Below are 19658 nucleotides of genomic sequence, written 5' to 3' on the forward strand. Positions count from 1 at the left end.
TGTTTCCATGTTTTATTTATAAAATTAATAAGTATTATTAAATAAAGATCCTTAACGCGTGCTTTGAAATGGTTGAGATCTAATGAAACATAAAGAAACCCCAAATACAATTTACTTCATATCAGTAGAGAATATTGTCTTATATTAGTTCCCATAACATCTACCAGTGTCCACTCTGTGAAAGCCACGTATAAGGGCAACCTATACGTCTGTAAGCGCAGGGGTGTAAACAAGTTTTAGCACCATCCTAGTACTGAGATTTATTGAAAGTTCATTTTTCTCTGTTGGTTTTTATCAAAGTCTAGACGATTTACTCAGGTGTGGAGTGACTTTCGCTGCCAACATGGTGGTTGTGGACAAAGAAAGCACCATGAGTGCCGAGGAAGACTACATGGCAGATGCCAAAACGATTGTAAACGTGCAGACCCTTTTCAGGTAAATATCTGGATAACCCAGCCCTTAAGCATCTGTGAGATATATGACTCTGTGACTCTGTGTATAAAGAATGAACATGAGACATTTCTACTGCAGTTATGTTTATTCCTTTTATCATAAAACAAATACTTATTTAGGACCTAATGTATGGCTGGTACTGTGTGAAGTTTAATTTTTAACATCAGGTCAGCAGTTCTTTTAAAAATAAAAAGAATAATGCATTTGTTTTTTCGTATAGTTTAAGAAATTCTAAAAAGCTGTGTGCAGTAGCAGTCATGATTTTTGCCAAACCACGCATGTTTAATTTTGGTTTTATGCCCAGCGGTAGCCAAAGGTATGCATTTACATACTGAATAACCAGGAAGAAAAGATCGCAAGGCTAATATACCCATGTTAGGAGCCAAGTCACAATGTTATCCTCACTTCCTAATGAAAGACACTTCCTGTCTTTCAATAATTAAACCCATCCTGGTAGGAATTCCCGTTAGGGTCATCTTTGCGTAAGAATTAACAATACTGACCAGAGAAAAGTTCATGCTGTGAGCAAAGTCAAAATTGCCAATCAATCAAGACATCGGTGTCATTTGGAATGATTCTTCCTAAAATCATCTTAAAATTTAAATAACTAAAAGATCATTATTTCAGTTTTATGCATTTTGCAGAAGTCTAAAGGAAATATCTGAGCTACCAAATTATGAAAGTGAATGAAGCAATCTGAACTCTATCTTTATCTCCCATCACTTCATACCTTTGTATTGTAGCAAACCATATATTGAGGATAGTTATCTGTTTATAGTTTGAAGTCAGAATTCAGGAGAGAGAGCCAAGTTGTGTGTCTCACTTAAGTTGACTATTTATTATATGATCTTAGGCAAATTACTTTCCTTCTCTAAACCTTGATGTCTTAATCACAAGGTTGTTGGAGATTTAAAAACATATAATGCCTTGGTACCTGCCTGGTTGTTTTCAATTTCTCAATAAATGTTAGCTACTATCATTATTAGCCATAGACTTATCACTTATGTGGGGCAGAGTGGAAAAGCTACAGACCTTGGAACAATATAGCAACAAACTTCATCTGACATGATCTCTATCCCAGAGGTTCCCGCAGAAAATTACTGTGACTTTGAGTATGTTTCTTAACCTCATTGAAATTCAGTTTCCCTCATCTATAAAATGCATGTGGAGAATAATTAACCCTTCTTACAGTGTCAGTGTGAGGACAGGAAATCAGGTATGTAAAGAATCTGTCACAGCAATTGGAAAAATCTACCCTAACTTGCATTAGAATCTCCTCCTGTTCCAGAAAGAGTAATACACCCTCTAAAGTTACTGTTATGGGCAGTTCATTTAGAATATAGCTAACTAGTCATTGAGCTATGTAAATAGTACATTTAAAGGTAGCATAGCACATGTTGAAAATATGACATATATATAAGCATTCTTTTTTCTCTAGAGAATGAAAAAGGAAACCACAGGGTGGAAAATGAATTCAGATGGATGAGATTTATAGCCAATGAATAAAGTAAAATCATACTTTTTGATTCCATGCTTGGCAAAAGCTAATTACAGTTTTAACAGGAGAGGATCCTGGTCTTTTTGATTAAACGTGCCATTTTAATTTTCAGCTTATTGTGAGTTTATGTCTCTTATGGTGACAGTTCTATTGATTTGACATATTCTCTGAATGAATTATTTTTATTTCACGAGAATAATAAACCTCCATCTTACTGAGAGGTGCAAAGCCTCTAATTAATTTTTTTCAATGAACTAGCTGACCAGAATAACTAAGGGCAGCTGCACATGTGGTTGCTGGTGGTGGGAAGGCTGCCTTCCCTGAGTACCTGGTGGAGGAGGCATCACATATTGAAAGAATGACTGAATGAGTGAATGAGTGATTTTGGATCTTTTCACTATTAAGGTTACCTATCTTCAGCAGAACATTTTAGAAATTATGCAATTTGTATGGCTCATAAAAACATCTAGACTGAATAGTTTTAAGCAGAAATTTGAGAAGAACTATGAAATACCCAAATTTTGTTCTCTCTTTTCCTGTGTCTGTAAAGGCATTATCATTTTTCTAAGTATATAACAATATTTTTCAGGAAAAAAAATTATGATAGACCCACAGACATAGAAAACAAACTTATGGTTACCAAAGGGGAAAAGGAGGGGAGGGATAAACTATGAGATTGGGATTAACATATACACATGACTATATATAAAATAGATAACCAAATAACCAAATCACTTGCTGCACACCTGAAACTAACACAACATTGTGAATCAACTATACTTCTATTTTAAAAAATATGGTAATATTTAAAATAAACTTTAAAAAATCTATGAAACTTTTTTATGGAGTAATTCATCAGCTGTTAATCTAGGCATGCTAAACTAGGCTAGTCTTACATAATAAAAGAGTCAGATACAAGTGGGTCCCTATGGTATATGGAATACCATTTATGTAGATAAATGACCCAAATCGTACAGACTTGGTAGTTTCATTTTATCGGTGCAGTCAGTCAGATATCACCCTTGAGGTCACTCTGCCACATTCCTTAAAGGTTTCATTTCTTGATTCACTGTGACTCTTGCCAACCCTGCTTCTACCATAATTCTTGATGTTTTCAAAAATCCTACCCAGATGGTCCTTTCGATGTCTGACCTTAGCCACCTATTCTCGTGGTCATTAGAGTACCAATAATTCCTCCCCGCCATATTCTGAATTTCATTCAACTCTCTGAGCACTACTACTTATTTTCTACCTCATTGCTTCCCATATCCCCCACTCTGAACAGTCCTTTTCTGCTGGAATCTACTGTCCACTGATTCTACTGTCCTTAGTCACCTGAGGGCTCTCTTCCCTCTTTACCTGGATTAAACTCCAAGATCAGTCATGACAAACAGTCCTGTGCTGAAACCCTAAACAGCCAATTACTGATTATCTACTATGGGCTAACACAGATCTCAACTCTGTTTCCTTTTTCTGTCTTCCTCCTACTCCCAGTTTTCTGTCCTTTCAGATTTTCTACCCACCAGCTTGCATGAAATTTCCTAGAGGCAGATGACAGCACTCCAGAGAGAGGATCCAGTTACTCTTATAAGTAAGCGTCAGGCACCCAGAAGTCCAGTCACAGTGGGTGGATAGCAGACTATTTATTTAGGAGAAAAACCTAGGGCCCCATCTCCAAGGGAACTAGATTCTTACACATCGAGTATGCAAGAGTAAGTAGTGTTAAACATGATTAAAGAACACAACTTAGGTAATACAAACAAACTTTAACACTTCATGAAGTAGACAGTCTGCATCCCCAAGGGTCCAGAGAACTCCAAACTGGGGTGAGAGGCAGAAAGTTTTTATAGCTTAAAGAATGAGAAACAAGGAAGAGAAAAAAAATAGAAAATGAATAAGGAACAAAGATATAAGTACAGAGTTGGCTTGGCATTTGGGGGTTGGCTGACTGACTATAATCTATATCTGGTCAAGTGGGACATTTACAGGAACAAGAAAGTTTAGGTTTTGGTTTGCTGACGTGGCACCCAGGGCAGGAGCCACTCCATCTTGGGCCTAGAAATTATTTCAACAATAGTAGGTCTAAAAGATCTCAGCCAATCCTTGCATCTTTATGACCATCATTCATTTCCTCAAACGAGAGCCAATTTCTTACTGGTTAACTAGTAAGGCTGGGGTGTTGATAGAAGTATGGCTAACAGAAGCCATTTCAATTCTGGGATGTGTACTCTGATTACAAAACCAAATTGTGCCACCCTGAGTGGTGAAATAGAATGCTTAGCTGCACCTGGAGTTTCTCTTAAACCAAACCTTTGAACCTATCACACTGTTTATGCTGAAGCATTTTAACGTAAAGTGAGAACTGTCTATCTTAAGAGTCATGCAGCTGCTATTGATGGCGCTTAGGATTTAAATCAGAAGGGTCCCAAAGTCTAACATCAAGTTCATTTTAATCTAGGCAGCCTGAATGTGCCCACACTATTGCATCATCCTGCCAAGCAAGGTTGCTGAAAGGACTGTGAGATGATTTCTGAAAAGCACTCAGCAGCGCCAGGCACATAATAGGCAGATAATAATTGGCAGTGTCCTCAAGTTGCAGTTTCTAAAATATCGTGGTCACGAAAATGTGGAAGCAGACATCATGGTTACTTTATTAGTTAGAAAATTGGGGCAAGAATTTAGATGCAATATTTTCTTTGGCTTATTTATTTCTAGGAGACAATCAAATCTTGTGATCTCTGTAGTATCTGGATGGTACTAGGCAAATAAAGAGTACTTTATACTGTTACTTTATATGGGGTGATGCTACATTTTATGCTAGCATTTCTGACTGTTTAGCTGTTTGGGCCATGCCATTTTAACTTGATTATTTTGACATTCTGTTTGGATGTGGGGTTTTTTGACTTTTACATTTTTTGCTTCTAAAACTGTGAAGGAATGTGTTAGAAAAGTCTTCAGTCTGTGCTTATATTAGAGCCCAGGAGACAAGAATGAGATGGAATTCAAGTATGAAATGAAAGTAAGAGTGCTCTAGTTCACAACCTATTGATGTAACTGGTATGACCAGTCTGAAATAAGGTTAAATTTTTTATTCAGAAGCTCACAACACACTTAATGTGTCTTCATCCACCTTGTGTGGCGATTACCTATTTGCTGGTTTGGCCCCGGAGAACCTACCCAGGAAGTGATTCATCTTTAACATCCAAAGTCTAGAGCATGGTGTCCAGAGTTTTAACGCTCATTTAGTGAGCACTCTGAAGTGTGTGCTAGGATGGCTGGACCAAGAGGAACCTCCAGCCGTGCTTTGTGCCAGCATGAGCTGCCTCTCCAGAAGGACCTAAGTGGGTCCTTACCCAGATGTGTTCTTTCTCGCAAGGTGAGTTTTCCTTCATGGGTTCTTAGTAGCCCCATAAAGCAGCAAACTTCCTCTGGGATGACCTCTAGCCCAGAGGTTCCAGACGCCCTGAGGAAGGGAATGGCTCCACTACTTTGCTCAGAAGAGACTGAATCCTTCGTAGCTGGCCCACCACCTCCCCCAGAGAGCATTTCAGAGCACAGAAGACATTGGCAGATAAGGTCTTTGTCAGGTTAGAGCCTGTTAAACTTTCTCTGCTACCTGTCTAAGCACCTTTCCTTACATTTCTAAGAGAAACACTCAAGTGAGTCTCCCTAGCACAAAGGTCCCCTGTCTGATTTCCAAATTAAAAGAAAAGCAGGGGGCTTCCCTGGTGGCGCAGTGCTTGAGAGTCCGCCTGCTGATGCAGGGGACACGGGTTCGTGCCCCGGTCCGGGAAGATCCCACATGCCGCGGAGCGGCTGGGCCCGTGAGCCATGGCCGCTGAGCCTGCGCGTCCGGAGCCTGTGCTCTGCAATGGGAGAGGCCACAACAGTGAGAGGCCCGCGTACCACAAAAAAATAAAAATAAAAAAAAATAAGAAAAGCAGGTCCTTACTTTCAAATTTAAGTTTCTCTTGCTAAAGTTTTACCTAACAAGGTGCTCGATACATTCTGAAAATATTGAACGTTTTCACATTTTTATGAACGAGTATTAGTATCTAAATTAAATTTAAATAGGCACATCAAAATGTGCCTTGAATGAAAAGCAACCACTTCAAATGCCCAAGACATTTTGGGGTAGGAAGTTTTGCTGTACTATCCAAGGAAAGTATTAAGCAAGTCATTTAAGGACTTAGCTAGAGGATTATAAATTTGGCAACTACTGAAAGAAAATAGAAGAATATATGTGATCTAGTCCAGTGGGTGAAGGAATGCCTCTCCCTGAGGAACTGGTCTTTTACTAAAAAGATAAAGGCAGTAAGTGGGCTTAAAAGATGAACAGAGCATTCCACAGGGGGGCAGCAAATACCAAGGCGCTAGGTACTAAACATCCAAGGACTTGGAGCAGAGCCGGAGGAAGGTACGCCAGAGGCTGAGATGGAAACCAGAAGCCAGACTATTCATGGCTTTGAAGAACACTTTAGTAAGTTGCCCTTTATTTTAAGAATAACAGGAAATCATTGAAAGATAGGAAAGTTTAAAATATTATTTTAGCTACAGTGTGAAGAATGGTTTGGGGAAAAGTGAGAGTGGGTGAAAACCGACCAGTTAGAAGACTTTTGAATTGCAAGGACTATAAGAGCATAAATGTCAAGTTAAAAATAAAAAAGGAATATCGTCTCTAGCTTGGCAAAATAGTCATAGGCTTACTGAAGAAATAACACACATAGGCACTTGGGAAACGATGTAATTCAAAACATTGATACCGAATACGTATCAATGCAAGAGTGATTTTTTTATACAGTGCAAAATTTTTAATATTTTGTTCAGTTTACATGGATTAAAATTTTAAATGCAGGAGATATCTGATATTTATTATACTGTCATTTATTACTACTACCCCAGACTCAGATCTAAAGTGTTTTAAAAACATTTGTGAAAAAATATGTTCATGTTTGTTTTAGTGCCAATATTCAATCATAGTCTAAAACTGGGGGCTCATGCATCTAAGTGTGTTTCTATACCTTTCATAATAATATACACCCTTTGTTATTCAGAAACATCATTCCCAGCCACCACAGATCAAAATTTATAGTGTAACACACTAGCTCACTAAGTAATATTTTTTTTTTTAATTTAATTAGTTTATTTATTTATTTTTGGCTGTGTTGGGTCTTCGTCTCTGTGCGAGGGCTTTCTCTAGTTGCGGCGAGCGGGGGCCACTCTCCATTGCAGTGCGCGGGCCTCTCACTGTCGCGGCCTCTCTTGTTGGGGAGCACAGGCTCCAGATACGCAGGCTCAGCAGCTGTGGCTAACGGGCCCAGTTGCTCTGCGGCATGTGGGATCTTCCCAGACCAGGGCTCGAACCCGTGTCCTCTGCATTGGCAGGAAGATTCTCAACCACTGTGCCACCAGGGAAGCCCTAAGTAATATTTTTATTAAAATATTGTAAATAACTTTCAGATTTGTATGTTCTGATGTTTGTTTGTTTTGCTTTAATATATACAGGCAGCTAGTCTCAGAGTTCTCCCAGTCTCTGAAATGAAGTATATGGTATGGTTTTCATCTTTGTGTTGGTTAACATACCTGGGCATGTCAAAATTATTTATTAAATGAATTAATTCAAGCAGATGACAATTCCGTAGGTATTTTACACAATTATACTTACGTCACCGAGTAAATTGGCCCATCAAAATGTGTCTTTAATAAAAAGCAACCATTTCAACTGCCAAAGACATTTTGGGATAGCAAGTTTTGCTCCAATGTACAAGGAAAGTATTAAACAAGTCATTTAAAACTTAAACTAGAGAAGTAATTGTAGAACAATTTAAAATAGAACAAACTACATTATTTTCAATTACTATATTGCTTTATGATGATCCTAGTACCTAGGGAAAAGAGACTTATGAGGTCATTTAATTCTAAAATGTTATATATTCAAAATGTATTTAGGTCATATTAAGGCTCAGAAATGGATGTACAGTATTAGTATTTTAAAGATATATAATTAAATCTATTAGACAACCAAATTTGCAAATATAAAGTATTATAAATGAATACAAGTAATATTTTATAGATACGAAGGGCACTACAATAAAATATTTCATTATTTAAGTATTATTTAGTTCTAGATTTTCACTAGGTGGCAGACTTAGTGCAGTTTCTCAGTTTAAACTAACATAAATGGTGTAGGTTCAATTACATAGAACAGAAATGGCACATCACATAAATTTTGTTGTCCTATCTAATTTCAACTCTAGAAGTCACTTAAATACAATGACTAGATCACTCAATCATTTTATTACTGACTCTTACTAAGACCTCAAATACATCTGGCTACATATATATATATATATATATATATATGTATATATATATATATATTCTGTTTGATGTAATGTGTTAGAAAAGGATTATAAACAAAAGATTTCAAGTGGTCACAAATTTGTCTAAAGTTAGAAAAATAATATATGTGAAAGATAAAAGCCGTATTTCTCAAAGAAAATAAAAATTTCCAAAAGTTGAGATATATTTTTCATTTGTTTACTTTTTGTTTCCTCAGAAATTCCTTCTCTGGCCATATATCTCAGTACCTTCCAAGATGTTCCTCACAAGCTATCCATTCACTAGCATCTTAAAGCTATTTAATTTGTGAACCACAGATTTCAGTCATCCACATTTACCATCCTTAGAAAAATATGTACATCCTTATAATTTATGAATTTGTTGCCGTTTCCTCTATTAGATCATAAGAGTCTAATATAAAGGCAGGAATTTCATGTTCCACTTCTTTTTTATCTCCTGGAGACCAGAGCTCTCCAACAGCAAACACTTGATATTTATTTGCTAAATTAGATACTAAATATTGTCCTCAGTAAATTGAAACAACAATAATGAAGTTATGATCTAACAGCTCCTATTTCCGGATAGCTACAGAAGTAGAGATTACAAAAGTTTAAAATAGAGTTGACTTGTAATATCTGAAACTCCAACATGTTACTAGATATTCTCAATAACTTACTATTTTATTTGGGTCATTTGAGTTTCCTTTCCTACCTACCTATTTATTAAAATAGGGAGGGGGGCAGGTTCGTGTTCTAGACCCTGACTGTTTGTGTGTGACCCAGGCTCTGCTACCTACTAGAATCTTACCTTGAACGTTTTATTTGGTTTTTCTGGGCCTCAGTTTCTTCGACTGTAAACTAATAATTGTAAGTAAATCATAGAGTAGTTTTTGGAATTTGAAGAAACAGTAAGTGACTCTCTCGATTTCCTAAACAAGTTGGAAACTATCGAGACCCAAAGAAGTCAGGCAGTTGGGGATCCCATGCTAGGCAGAACTGTGTAGCGTTGGTGCCTGGCAGTAGTGGAGAACCCTGATCAGGAGCCCTGCTAGACAACCACTGGGTCTTCCCTGTAGGGCTGGGCTCACTTCATGGCCTGGCTCAGACCAGCGCACACCCAGAGATACTGAAAAGGCAGAGTCAGAAGTGAGCCCTATGTCCCCAACTCCTCCCAGGGAACAGGGGGTGCAGATGGAGACCCAAAAGAAGGAGGTCCTTAACCTGATGTTCTGAAGATTACATGAATCAATACATGGAAAGCTCTAAGAATAATGCTCTGTAAATTTTAGATATTATCGGGTTTTGGACCTTTCTTTAACCTTCCAAAAGATAAAAAAAAAAATTTAAAAAGTGAAAAGACAAAGAGAAAAACCTCAGGTCAGTTAATTTTCCTTTTTAGAAGCTCAGATCATGAATATGGCATTTATTCTCTAAATGAGACTACATGCTTTATCTTCATTCGTCCATGTTGCTCTTATTTATTCATTTTAGTTTCTGTTTTGACAGCCGATTGACACACCATATCATGGTAAATATCTTTAGAGACATTGTTCTTTTAAGATATTTCTTAAGTGAATACTTTTGAAACTTCCAGATGGTACGAGATTTGTCATTTCTTAGGCTTACCAGATGGAGTCCCACCAGCCCAAAAGTCAATTGATATTTTTTTCTATCAGGCCACTCTTCTAATTTTTCAAAAGTTTCTGAGAAAATGAACTTTTAATCAAATGTGCTACCACTGGGGACTTCTGAGTGAGAATAGAGCTTCTAAAAGAAAGTCCTGAGGAATACAGATTATATGGTGTTTCTCCATAAACTAATCTAGTTAAATCACACCCCTTCTTCACCAAGATTTAATCCACTAAACCAAAAATACACAAATCAGAACTGCGAGATGTGTTTATTGTAACAAAGAATTATCAATTAGAGGAATATAATGTGAACTACTAGGACACTAGGAGGGAAACTTTGCCTTCCTGGCTGCTATGCTTTAGTAGGAAGGCTGAAGTGTGGATGAAACCAACCAGAGTTTAGTGCAAAATGCAATGTAATAAGCAGTATTACAAATAAACCAAATACCAGGAGCCACTGTGGATTCTGACTTTAAGCAATGGTACAGCTTCATCTCAATGAGATTTGATAAGAACTTTAAATAATTGTTGAGATTCCAAATATAGGGGTGGAGGAGGAGAGTAAGGAAGGAGGAAACTACGTTTCAAGCAGAAATAGCAACAGGAGAAAAAAGAAAAAAGTTAAGAAAATAGTAATACCACCACAACTAAGGAACAGGACCTGTTATGTATCAGACACTGTGCTAAGTCTTTCACAAACTGTATCTCTAAGTTTCATACCACCTGTCCTGTACAGAATCTGAGGTTTAGTGTTTCCTCAATCAACTCAAGGTAACAGAACTATTGTAAACCGTGATGAACTGCACAAATAAAATTATACTTTGTGGTACGCGGGCCTCTCACTGTTGTGGCCTCTCCCGTTGCGGAGCACAGGCTCCGGACGCACAGGCTCAGCGGCCATGGCTCACGGGCCCAGCCGCTCCGTGGCATGTGGGATCTTCCCGGACCGGGGCACGAACCCGTGTCCCCTGCATCGGCAGGCGGACTCTCAAGCACTGCGCCACCAGGAAAGCCCAATAAAATTATACTTTTAACATTAAAAGTCAACAAAAGAAATTATGTTCTGATTGTTCTTTTGCTGATATTATTTCAATCCAACTTATCACAAGTTACCTGTTGTACTTAAAGTACAATAATATTTGTTCTCAAAATGGAGATGAGGCCGTGTGGCTATATTTGTTCCTCCGAAGAGTGGATCTCATGAAACACCTGATGATACCATTTGCAAAGGCTTTGATTAGGTAAGTCTCGATACCGGTCCAGCAATGTAACCAAGAGGGCACATGTAGTTTTCACAGATAACTCTGAAATATAGCATTTTTAAGCATTTTTTAGGTCTTAACTGATAGGGTGACTAAGCCCCCTGGAAACTGACCTGAGGGCCCCTCAGGGAAGGCCCAGCAAGCCTGCAGACAGACCCTCACTCCCTGAGAGGAGGGAGAGGGTCTAGCAAACCATCCATCAGCTTTAGGGAGTTAGAGCCGAGGAAAGGGGTAATCGCATCCGTCATTCTGGAGTTCAGAGTCAGGGCTCCCAGCTTCCTCTCTAAGACACCAAGCCAAGCGCTCAGGCAGATGGAGTAACAGTGCCCTCACTCCTGGACCCCGCAGATAATGCGAGATCAGCTGGAGATGCTGATTTGTTTCTGAGCCACGAGTCAGATGTTTCTGGCCAGCATATTTCTGTCAGTTCTAGTGACTGAGTTCAAGGCATGGGTTCAGCTACTGGTAGGAATTTGAAGTGGCCATAACTGGGTTTGAAGACATATTGTATGGAGAGCAAAGCTGATTATCACATGATGTGGCCGCCACAGAGAATCTCAAAATATTTGAGCCAGGACAGCTACCAGTGATCACGGACATCAGCTAGAGATCAGCGACATCAAGCACAGCGACAATAAGAAGGTGTTTGCTGTGGTTTTATTTTGCCCGGTTTTTCGGGGGGGGAGAAATCATGCGTGTGCATGGGTATGTGTGCGCTTGCACACGTGTGTGTTTTTGAGGGAGAGGAGGTAAATGGAAAGAACGCTAATGCGAAACTCTGGGCAAGTGGGAAGTCTCAGGATCCTTCTAGAACAATGCCATCAATTGAGCCATGACCTCAATTCATTACAATGAGTTGTTATTTCAGTTAAAATAGTTGCTCTTCTCAGAAGTTCATTGTAGCAGGATTTGGCGTTTAAAAGCACATACTATGAGGACAGGGAACCATAGAAGATCAAAGAACTCAATTATGAACAATAAGCTCATCATAGGAAATTTTTGCCAATCCGGATATTCACCTACAAATTTCTATTTCAATATTATCCATGAGGTAACTTCTTCAATCAGCTTTATGAATGTGTGACAAGAAAATGCCTACTAAAAGCCAAATTACTGAATTTATTTTTCTTATGGTGCTAAAATGTTGGTTAAAATATTCTTTGGGAAAGAGGGTTTCATTTTTCTTGCATTGCACAGAACAGGTGATGTGGTATGGCCTGCTCTTATAATTGCGTGTAGTTTTATGCCTACAGCTAGGTATCACTCACTCATAAATATGTTGTTATAAAAAATACCATATTGGATTGTTAGCGTAATGCAAATGTTTCTTTGAAATGCAGGTTGTTTTCCAGTCTCAGTATTATCACAGAGCTCACCCACCCAGCCAACATGAGATTCATGCAATTCAGAGCCAAAGACTGTTACTCCCTTGCTCTTTCCAAGCTGGAAAAGGTAGGAATTCACATCATGAAGTAAGTTGCATTTAACCTTTTGGGCTGAAAGACTAACTCTAAAATTTCTACATGTAGAGAGGAATGCCATGAAATAGTAAAAATAAAAATGCTGTTTTGAATTCCTATATGGGGGCTAAAATCTTAATTTATAATTTTTTTAAAGTAGGGATTGACGGATTTGAACCATATATATCACAAGTGAACATGATAGAGGTATCTCGTTCCATCATCATTAATCATAAATTGAAAGCATGATATATGAAAGAGTTAAACTCAGCAGGGGTATATATACTCACTTATAATGTCCATTATTGATAATACCACGAGTACTCTGTCAAGACATCTATATTTACGTAGGAATTTGCAGTTTTCATAAATCCTTACAGTCCTAGGAAACTTATAGGCTTTGTTGAAAGTCAGTTCCCAGAGGAGATAATATGAGACACAAGCTCACAATCTGAGACAAAGCCAAGTTTATTGCTTACGTAAGGGAGGCTGTCACCTCAAGAGAGCTTTTTTGTTTTTTTTTTTTTTTTGGTTTATAAATATTTATTAAAATTGAAAGTTGTTTGCTCTTCTATCCCATGAGCATCCATCCACCTGCCTGTCACCTGTTTAGATGCATGACTGCTGTCATAAATGCCCTTGGAATCTTTAGGATAACAGCACATCTGCCTTTGCTTAAAACTCCTTGTTCCTTGCCTTCCTAGCCAACACCTCTCTTCACAACTTTATATAAAAGGTCTCCAAAATTTGTACCCCAAGTGAGCCATCCATGAATAAAAACATATACCTGGGATCCAAAAAAAGTTGGCCTGGACATGTCAAAGACTCAAGTCCACCTAAGAAATAAGAGTGGTTTTATAATAGCCAAAGATGAATTTTTCTCCCCATAAATCTAAAAAATGCCTGCAATCAGATAGAGCTAATTAAGACTCAGGAGAGCTTTGTCAATGTCTTGGAGTGGGGAAAGGAAGGTCAAAGTTTATCAAGAGTTGGGAATTGTATTTAATGAGGCTCTTTTCAAGTGGGGACTTACTAGGATTGGGAAGAGATGAGAATAACGCTAAGGAAGACAGTAGCGTTGTTGCAAAGTCATGTTATGGGCACAGAAAAGTGTGGTTTTCTTCTCAGTACCCAGGCTGAGTGTGGGGATAAATGGATTTTGCATTCCAGGTGTACTTGATACTAGTGTACTGGGAGAATTCGATGTAAGAGAAAAAAATAAGATCCAATCTTATACATGTGAAAATGTGTTAAATCTATGCCATCTTTATTGTTTGTAATAATATTTATAAAATAGAGATAAGGATGGCTTACATTTTTTTTGGTTAGTTTTTTTCTTTCACTTCATTTTATTTTGATTACCTGTTACGTCGGGCACTGTCCTGATTCCTGGGTGACGTACTGTTGAGTGAGGTCACTTCTTTCTTGTCTGTGAGGTACTCACAGAGTGAGGTACTCTTGTCTTATGGTTTCCATCTTCAACGCTGGTCACATACATTGTGTTGGTGGAGCCTTGCCACCGCCCCTTTATAGGCATAGTTACCTTGTTGCTAGGCACTGCTTCCAGATGAGGAAACAGAGTTTAAGACAGATTAAATAACTGTTGTGCCCAACACACAGTGAGGCCAAATACACTGAAAGGTCAGAGTTTGGAGCAGAGAAAGGGCCAAGCAAGGAGAACGGGGCAACAAGTGCTCTAAAGACCTGAACTCTCTCATGGTTTTGGGGGAAGACATTTTCTAGGCAAAATTTGGGGAGGGGGCTGCAGGGTGTGTTACTCTCCTCTGATTGGTTGGAGGTGGTATTCCAGGAATCTCAATCATCAACCTTCTCATTCCAACCAGTCTGGGTTCACGAGCTTATGGTCTGCCTGAAGTTACCATCCTCCACCAGGGTGGGAGCTCAGAGATATGTATGTAGATGTTTTGTACATCCCCCAAGGAGGAACCACGAGCAGGCCCCATTGCTGTACTACTCTTTTCTGCTCTTTCCTTGCCTTTTTTCTTTTCTTTTCCTTTCTTTATTGAAGTATACTTGATATACAATACAGTGATTCGCAGTTTTTAAAGGTTATACAAACTAGTGAATATAACAAAAAAAGAAAAAACAAACAAACAAAAAAAACAAAAAAAAAAGAAGCAGACTCACAGATATAGAGAACAAGCTAGTGGTTGCCAGTGGGGAGAGGGAAGGAGGGAGGGGCTATATAGGGTTAGGGGATTAAGAGAAACTATAGGTATAAAAAAAGCTGTAAAGATTTATGGATAACAGGGGGAATATAGCCAGTATTTTATAATAGCTATAAATGGAGCACAATTGCTTCTTTCTGCATTCCCTCACTCCCCTAATTAGTAAGTGAATCTGCCCTTTGGAATTCAGGGAAGGTCTAGGAGACTGAAAAACAAAAGGCAGTATCCTGCTCAGTGTCATTGAGTGAGTGCAGTAAGAGAAACTTAAAGCCATTCATGTTTAGAAAGCATCCCTTATGTCAAACTGCTTTAACAGCATGGAAAGGGTGGGAATCACAGCTGAATGGCTGAGAATCCAAAGGCAAACCCACGGATGGGAATCCAGTGGAACCCATGCTGGCCTGGTGTGGTACAGTCTCCTCCATGACAAGAGAGGGAGGCTCACCCCATGATGAAGAAGACAGGCTCTACTACTTTGTAGGATTGGAACCTGGATAAATCTATGACACGTTTGTAGCCTTGGGATTTGTCTCTGGAAAATAGTGGTAATAGCCAAATGATAGGGTCATTGCCAAGATCACACCACACAATCTAGTCACAATATTTAGCCCAGTTTTGGCATATAATCAGTACTCAAATAAATAGCCCTAAACTCATAATTATAAATTACTATTGTCAACATCATCACTAATAAATATTCTATTGTGTGTATTCAGTTTTATTCCAGATCAGTTGATGTAAGGTCATAATTGTGGAAGAGATTTTCATGTTGGTAAATGTGTGTGTCTATATTATTGTGTATCTACTGCACGAGGGAAAAAGAAGAACGAAATGAGATTTTGATCTCTTTTGGGGAATTAATGAAAAATAAAATCCTCATCCAACCTAGAAGTCCTCTTCAGAAATGTAGAAAAGTTTTGTTTGAATAAGCATTAAACCAGACTGTGATTGATATGCATCTCAGCAATCCACTAAAGACATTGCAAAGAAAGAAAGACATCTTATCCTTTTATATAGCCAGGCAGATACAGTCATTTACATACATGTTAACTGTCTTGATCCAAAGGAAAAATAAAATGTCTTCTAACTTTGTAGCAAGCAAAAGGTTACAACTTGGAGCCAGGCACCTAGGCTAAGCTCCCAAAGAGAGAGACAGGATACATTACATTCACATTTCAAAAAGATAGTTCCAAAGTTATTCAGACTTTGTATCCATCTCAAAGAGACATGGAAAGGATTTACAATTCCAAGTTATTTTTAAGGAAACTCTCTAGGAAGAAGAAGTGGGAGAGGGGAGTTTTCTTTCTTTTTTGGCATCGGGGAAATTCATTTTTTTTTAGATTTATGTTTACCCTTGCATCTTCTAGATATTTCCCAAGAAGAATACAAAAAATCAATACATTACCTAATTATTAGGAACAGAGGAGTTAGGGGAAGTGGAATTGAAACCAATGGTTTGAATGCTATAAAACCATGGAAAATCCTTTTTTAATTCACTTATTATCATTTTTATCCATTGAAATAGGATCGTCACATAGAAATGTTTTAGACTGTTGTGCTATTGTGGGTTGAATTATGTCCCTCCACCCACCAAAAAAGATGTGTTGGTGTCCTAACCTCCACTACCTCAGAAGGTGACATTATTTGAAGGTAGGGTTTTTACAGAGATAAGCAAGTTGAAGAAGGCCATTGGGGTGGACCCTAATCCAAAATGACTGGCAATCCTTGTAAAAAGGGTAAAGTTGGACACAGAGACAGACACATTTAAAGGGAAGACAGCCATCCACAAGCCAAGGAGAGAGACCTGGAAGAGAACCTTCACTTACAGTCCTCAGAAGGAACCAAAAAGTGCCAACACCTTGATTTCAGACTTTGAGCATGCAGAACTGAGAGGCAATAAGTTTCTGTTGTTTAATCCACTCAGTTTATGATACTTCCTTACGGCAGCCCTGGCAATCTCACACACATGCCATCAGTGATAATGGTAACTGTTCATTTCTCATCAGTGCTTCTTATCACTTATACGTACACAGTTAGTTTACTGTTTAAAGTAATCATCTTCCTATATTTGTATTCTAAGCACAGGGAGGTAGTTTTAGTATTAGGAAACTGATTGTGGTTGTCATTCAAATTGAAGAAGTGATAGGATTTGCAAGAATGAGTATGGAAGGTTAGCCTGCATTCAGCCTGGTAGCTGATGTGTTCTTGGTAGACCTTGCATTCTCGTAGATATGTCGTTGCCATTGCTAATGAAGGAATACTCTTCAAGGTTTCTCTGGAAGCGACAACTCACTGAAGAATATCCACAGTAATAACTTCCTAATGGACCAGACCATCATGCTTTAGTTTGTATTTTTTTCATCTGATTATTCTTTCATTGTTGCTGAGTTGTTTTATTTTCTATTACATTATCTTTCTTGTCTTGGATATTGACATTACCTTACTGCTACTGTTTACTCAAAAGTAGAGTCGTCCCTTGGTATCCATGGGGGATTGGTTTCAGGACCCCTCCCTTCTCACCCCACCCCCACCCCAGCAGGGACCAAAATCTGAGGATGCTCAAGTCCCTTATATAAAATGGTGGTGTAGTGTCTGCGTATCACTTACGCACACCCTCCTGTGTACTTTCAATCATCTCTAGATTACTTATAATACCTAACACAATGTAAGTTCTATGTAAATAGTTGCCAGTAGGTGGCAAATTCAGGTTTTGCTTTTAGGAACTTTCTGGAATTTTTTTTCTCCAGTATTTTCAGTCTGTGGTTGGTGGAATTGGCAGGTGTGGAACCTGCAGATACACAGGACCAACCGTACTTCCCATGTTCAGTCATTGGTCATTGGGTCATTGACACTTCTCCTAAAAATCTGATGTAGTGGGCAGCAGAAACACAGTATGAGAGCTAAGCAAAGATGGGAAATGTGACGGGTAACAAGGAACCGGAAGATAGGAAAACAACAATAGAAAAAAAAGAGAAATTTTTTGTCTCATCTCCCTCTAAAGACTTATTTCATTTCTCTTATTTTGATGCATTTCATAAAAATGAATTTTATTCATGCTTATGGTGCAATTTGCTTCAAGACTGCTTTTTAAAAATTGCTTTTGAATTGCTGTGATGATCATAATTACACTTTAGCAATCATATGGTAATTACACATTGATGTAAGAAGAAAGGTAATGAAAAAGTGAGATGAATAATACGGTATAATAAAAAATAATAATTGGTCTCTGTCTGTAGTTCCCGACACAGCACTTCAAAAACTCTTGGAATTTCCTAAGTGATAGGAGTGTCTTCTATTATTCATACCTTTCAACCATGCCTGATTTTATGTTAACAAGGCAACTCATGGAGGGGCCTTGAAGATTGAAACTTTCAGTACCTCCTCACCTCCCTGCTTCCAGGGAGGGGAAAGGGGCTGGAGATTGGGTTTAATCATATGGTTAATGAGTTAATTAATCATGCCTACATCATGAAACTTTGATAAAACTCTGAAGAATGAGGCTTGAGAGCTTCCTGATTGGTGAACATATTGATGTACCGGGAAGGTGGTGCCCTCAGACTCCATGGAGACAGAAGCTTCTGTGCTCGGGACCCTCCCAGACTTGCCCTGTGTGCCTTTTCATCTGTTGTTCATTTGCATTCTTTATATTAAGATGATAATCATTAAGTATAGCACTTTCACACATTCTGTGAGCATTCTGGAAAATTATTGAAACTGAGGCTGTTATGGGAAGCCCCAGATTTGTAGCTGGATGGAGAAGAAGTGCTGTTGGTTTGGAGACACCAAGGACTTGGAGATGGTGGCTGAAATGAGAGCAGCCTTGGGGGTCTGAGCCAACTCTGAGTAGTGAGCGTCAGGATTGAATTGTAGGACACCCTGTTGGTGTTAGAGAATGAGTGTCAGAATAGAAACAGTCATGGCTATAAATCATATATTGCTAATGTAGTCAGTGGTAGAGCAAAATAATACACATTGGAGATATATTCCAGGAGAAACAGGCAAGAATATCATTTACTTTTTAACATATTCGCCGTCTTAAAGCCAGAAGGCAAAATTTTACATATTCTCAATTTAAATTCAAGCCACTAAATATTCTCTGAGCACCTACTATGAGCCATATGCCTTCCTCAATGCTAGAAGTTATGAATTTGAATAAAACACATAGAATTTGTAATTTGACGGGAGACAGATATATCGGAACAAACAAAAACACATTGCTGTATTCTTTTTTTTTCTGTCCAAACAACTTGGACTACTTTTTATTCATAATCTAAGTGCTATAATGATGAGGGAGAGTTTGGTGCTATCTTCCGGATTCATTAGGAAAATTTCTTATCCAATTTTTAAGAAAATATTTACCTTCCCCCATATTGGTCCAGGAAGAATTTGATAATGCTAATTAGTTTCTATTGCTTTTAAATGTAGTAAAGCACTGCCAGATCTACTCTAGAGGAGTGATGATATGTAATTTATAGATGGATAACTATTTTAATGTACAAATGTATCTATTAAGAATGTGCGTAGTGAAGTCCAGTGGTTAGCACTCGGCGCTTTCACTGATAGGGCCTGGGTTCAATACCCGGTCCAGGAAGTAAGATCCTGCAAGCTGTGCAGCACAGCCAAAAAAAAGAAAAAAAGAAAAAAAGAGTGTGCGTAGTATTATGATTTCACACAATAGTTTCAAAGTTGTCACAGGCTGAATGTTTATGCCCCCCCACACACCAAAATTCACGTTTAATCCTTCAACATCCTTTCTTTCTTTATTTCTGAACCTACATGTCTTTCAGAAGCTTCCACTTTTCCAAATTTCTCAATTCTCAGGAG

General features: G+C 38.3%; 1 protein-coding gene across 3 annotated transcripts in view; it reads left to right on the top strand.

Annotated features, from left to right (window-relative positions):
• The window catches only part of KCNT2 (potassium sodium-activated channel subfamily T member 2), a 360211-nt gene that overhangs the window by 280570 nt on the left and 59983 nt on the right, over positions 1-19658 (top strand). For all 3 annotated transcript variants that reach the window (XM_024738205.1, XM_024738206.1, XM_024738207.1), the window contains 2 exons: positions 301-435; positions 12526-12637. In XM_024738205.1, the coding sequence (XP_024593973.1) occupies positions 301-435; positions 12526-12637 (247 nt within the window). The remainder of the gene's footprint in view (positions 1-300; positions 436-12525; positions 12638-19658) is intronic.

This window comes from Neophocaena asiaeorientalis, unplaced genomic scaffold (genome assembly GCF_003031525.2).
Source record: "Neophocaena asiaeorientalis asiaeorientalis breed wild unplaced genomic scaffold, Neophocaena_asiaeorientalis_V1.1 scaffold25, whole genome shotgun sequence".
Classification (NCBI taxonomy): domain Eukaryota; kingdom Metazoa; phylum Chordata; class Mammalia; order Artiodactyla; family Phocoenidae; genus Neophocaena; species Neophocaena asiaeorientalis.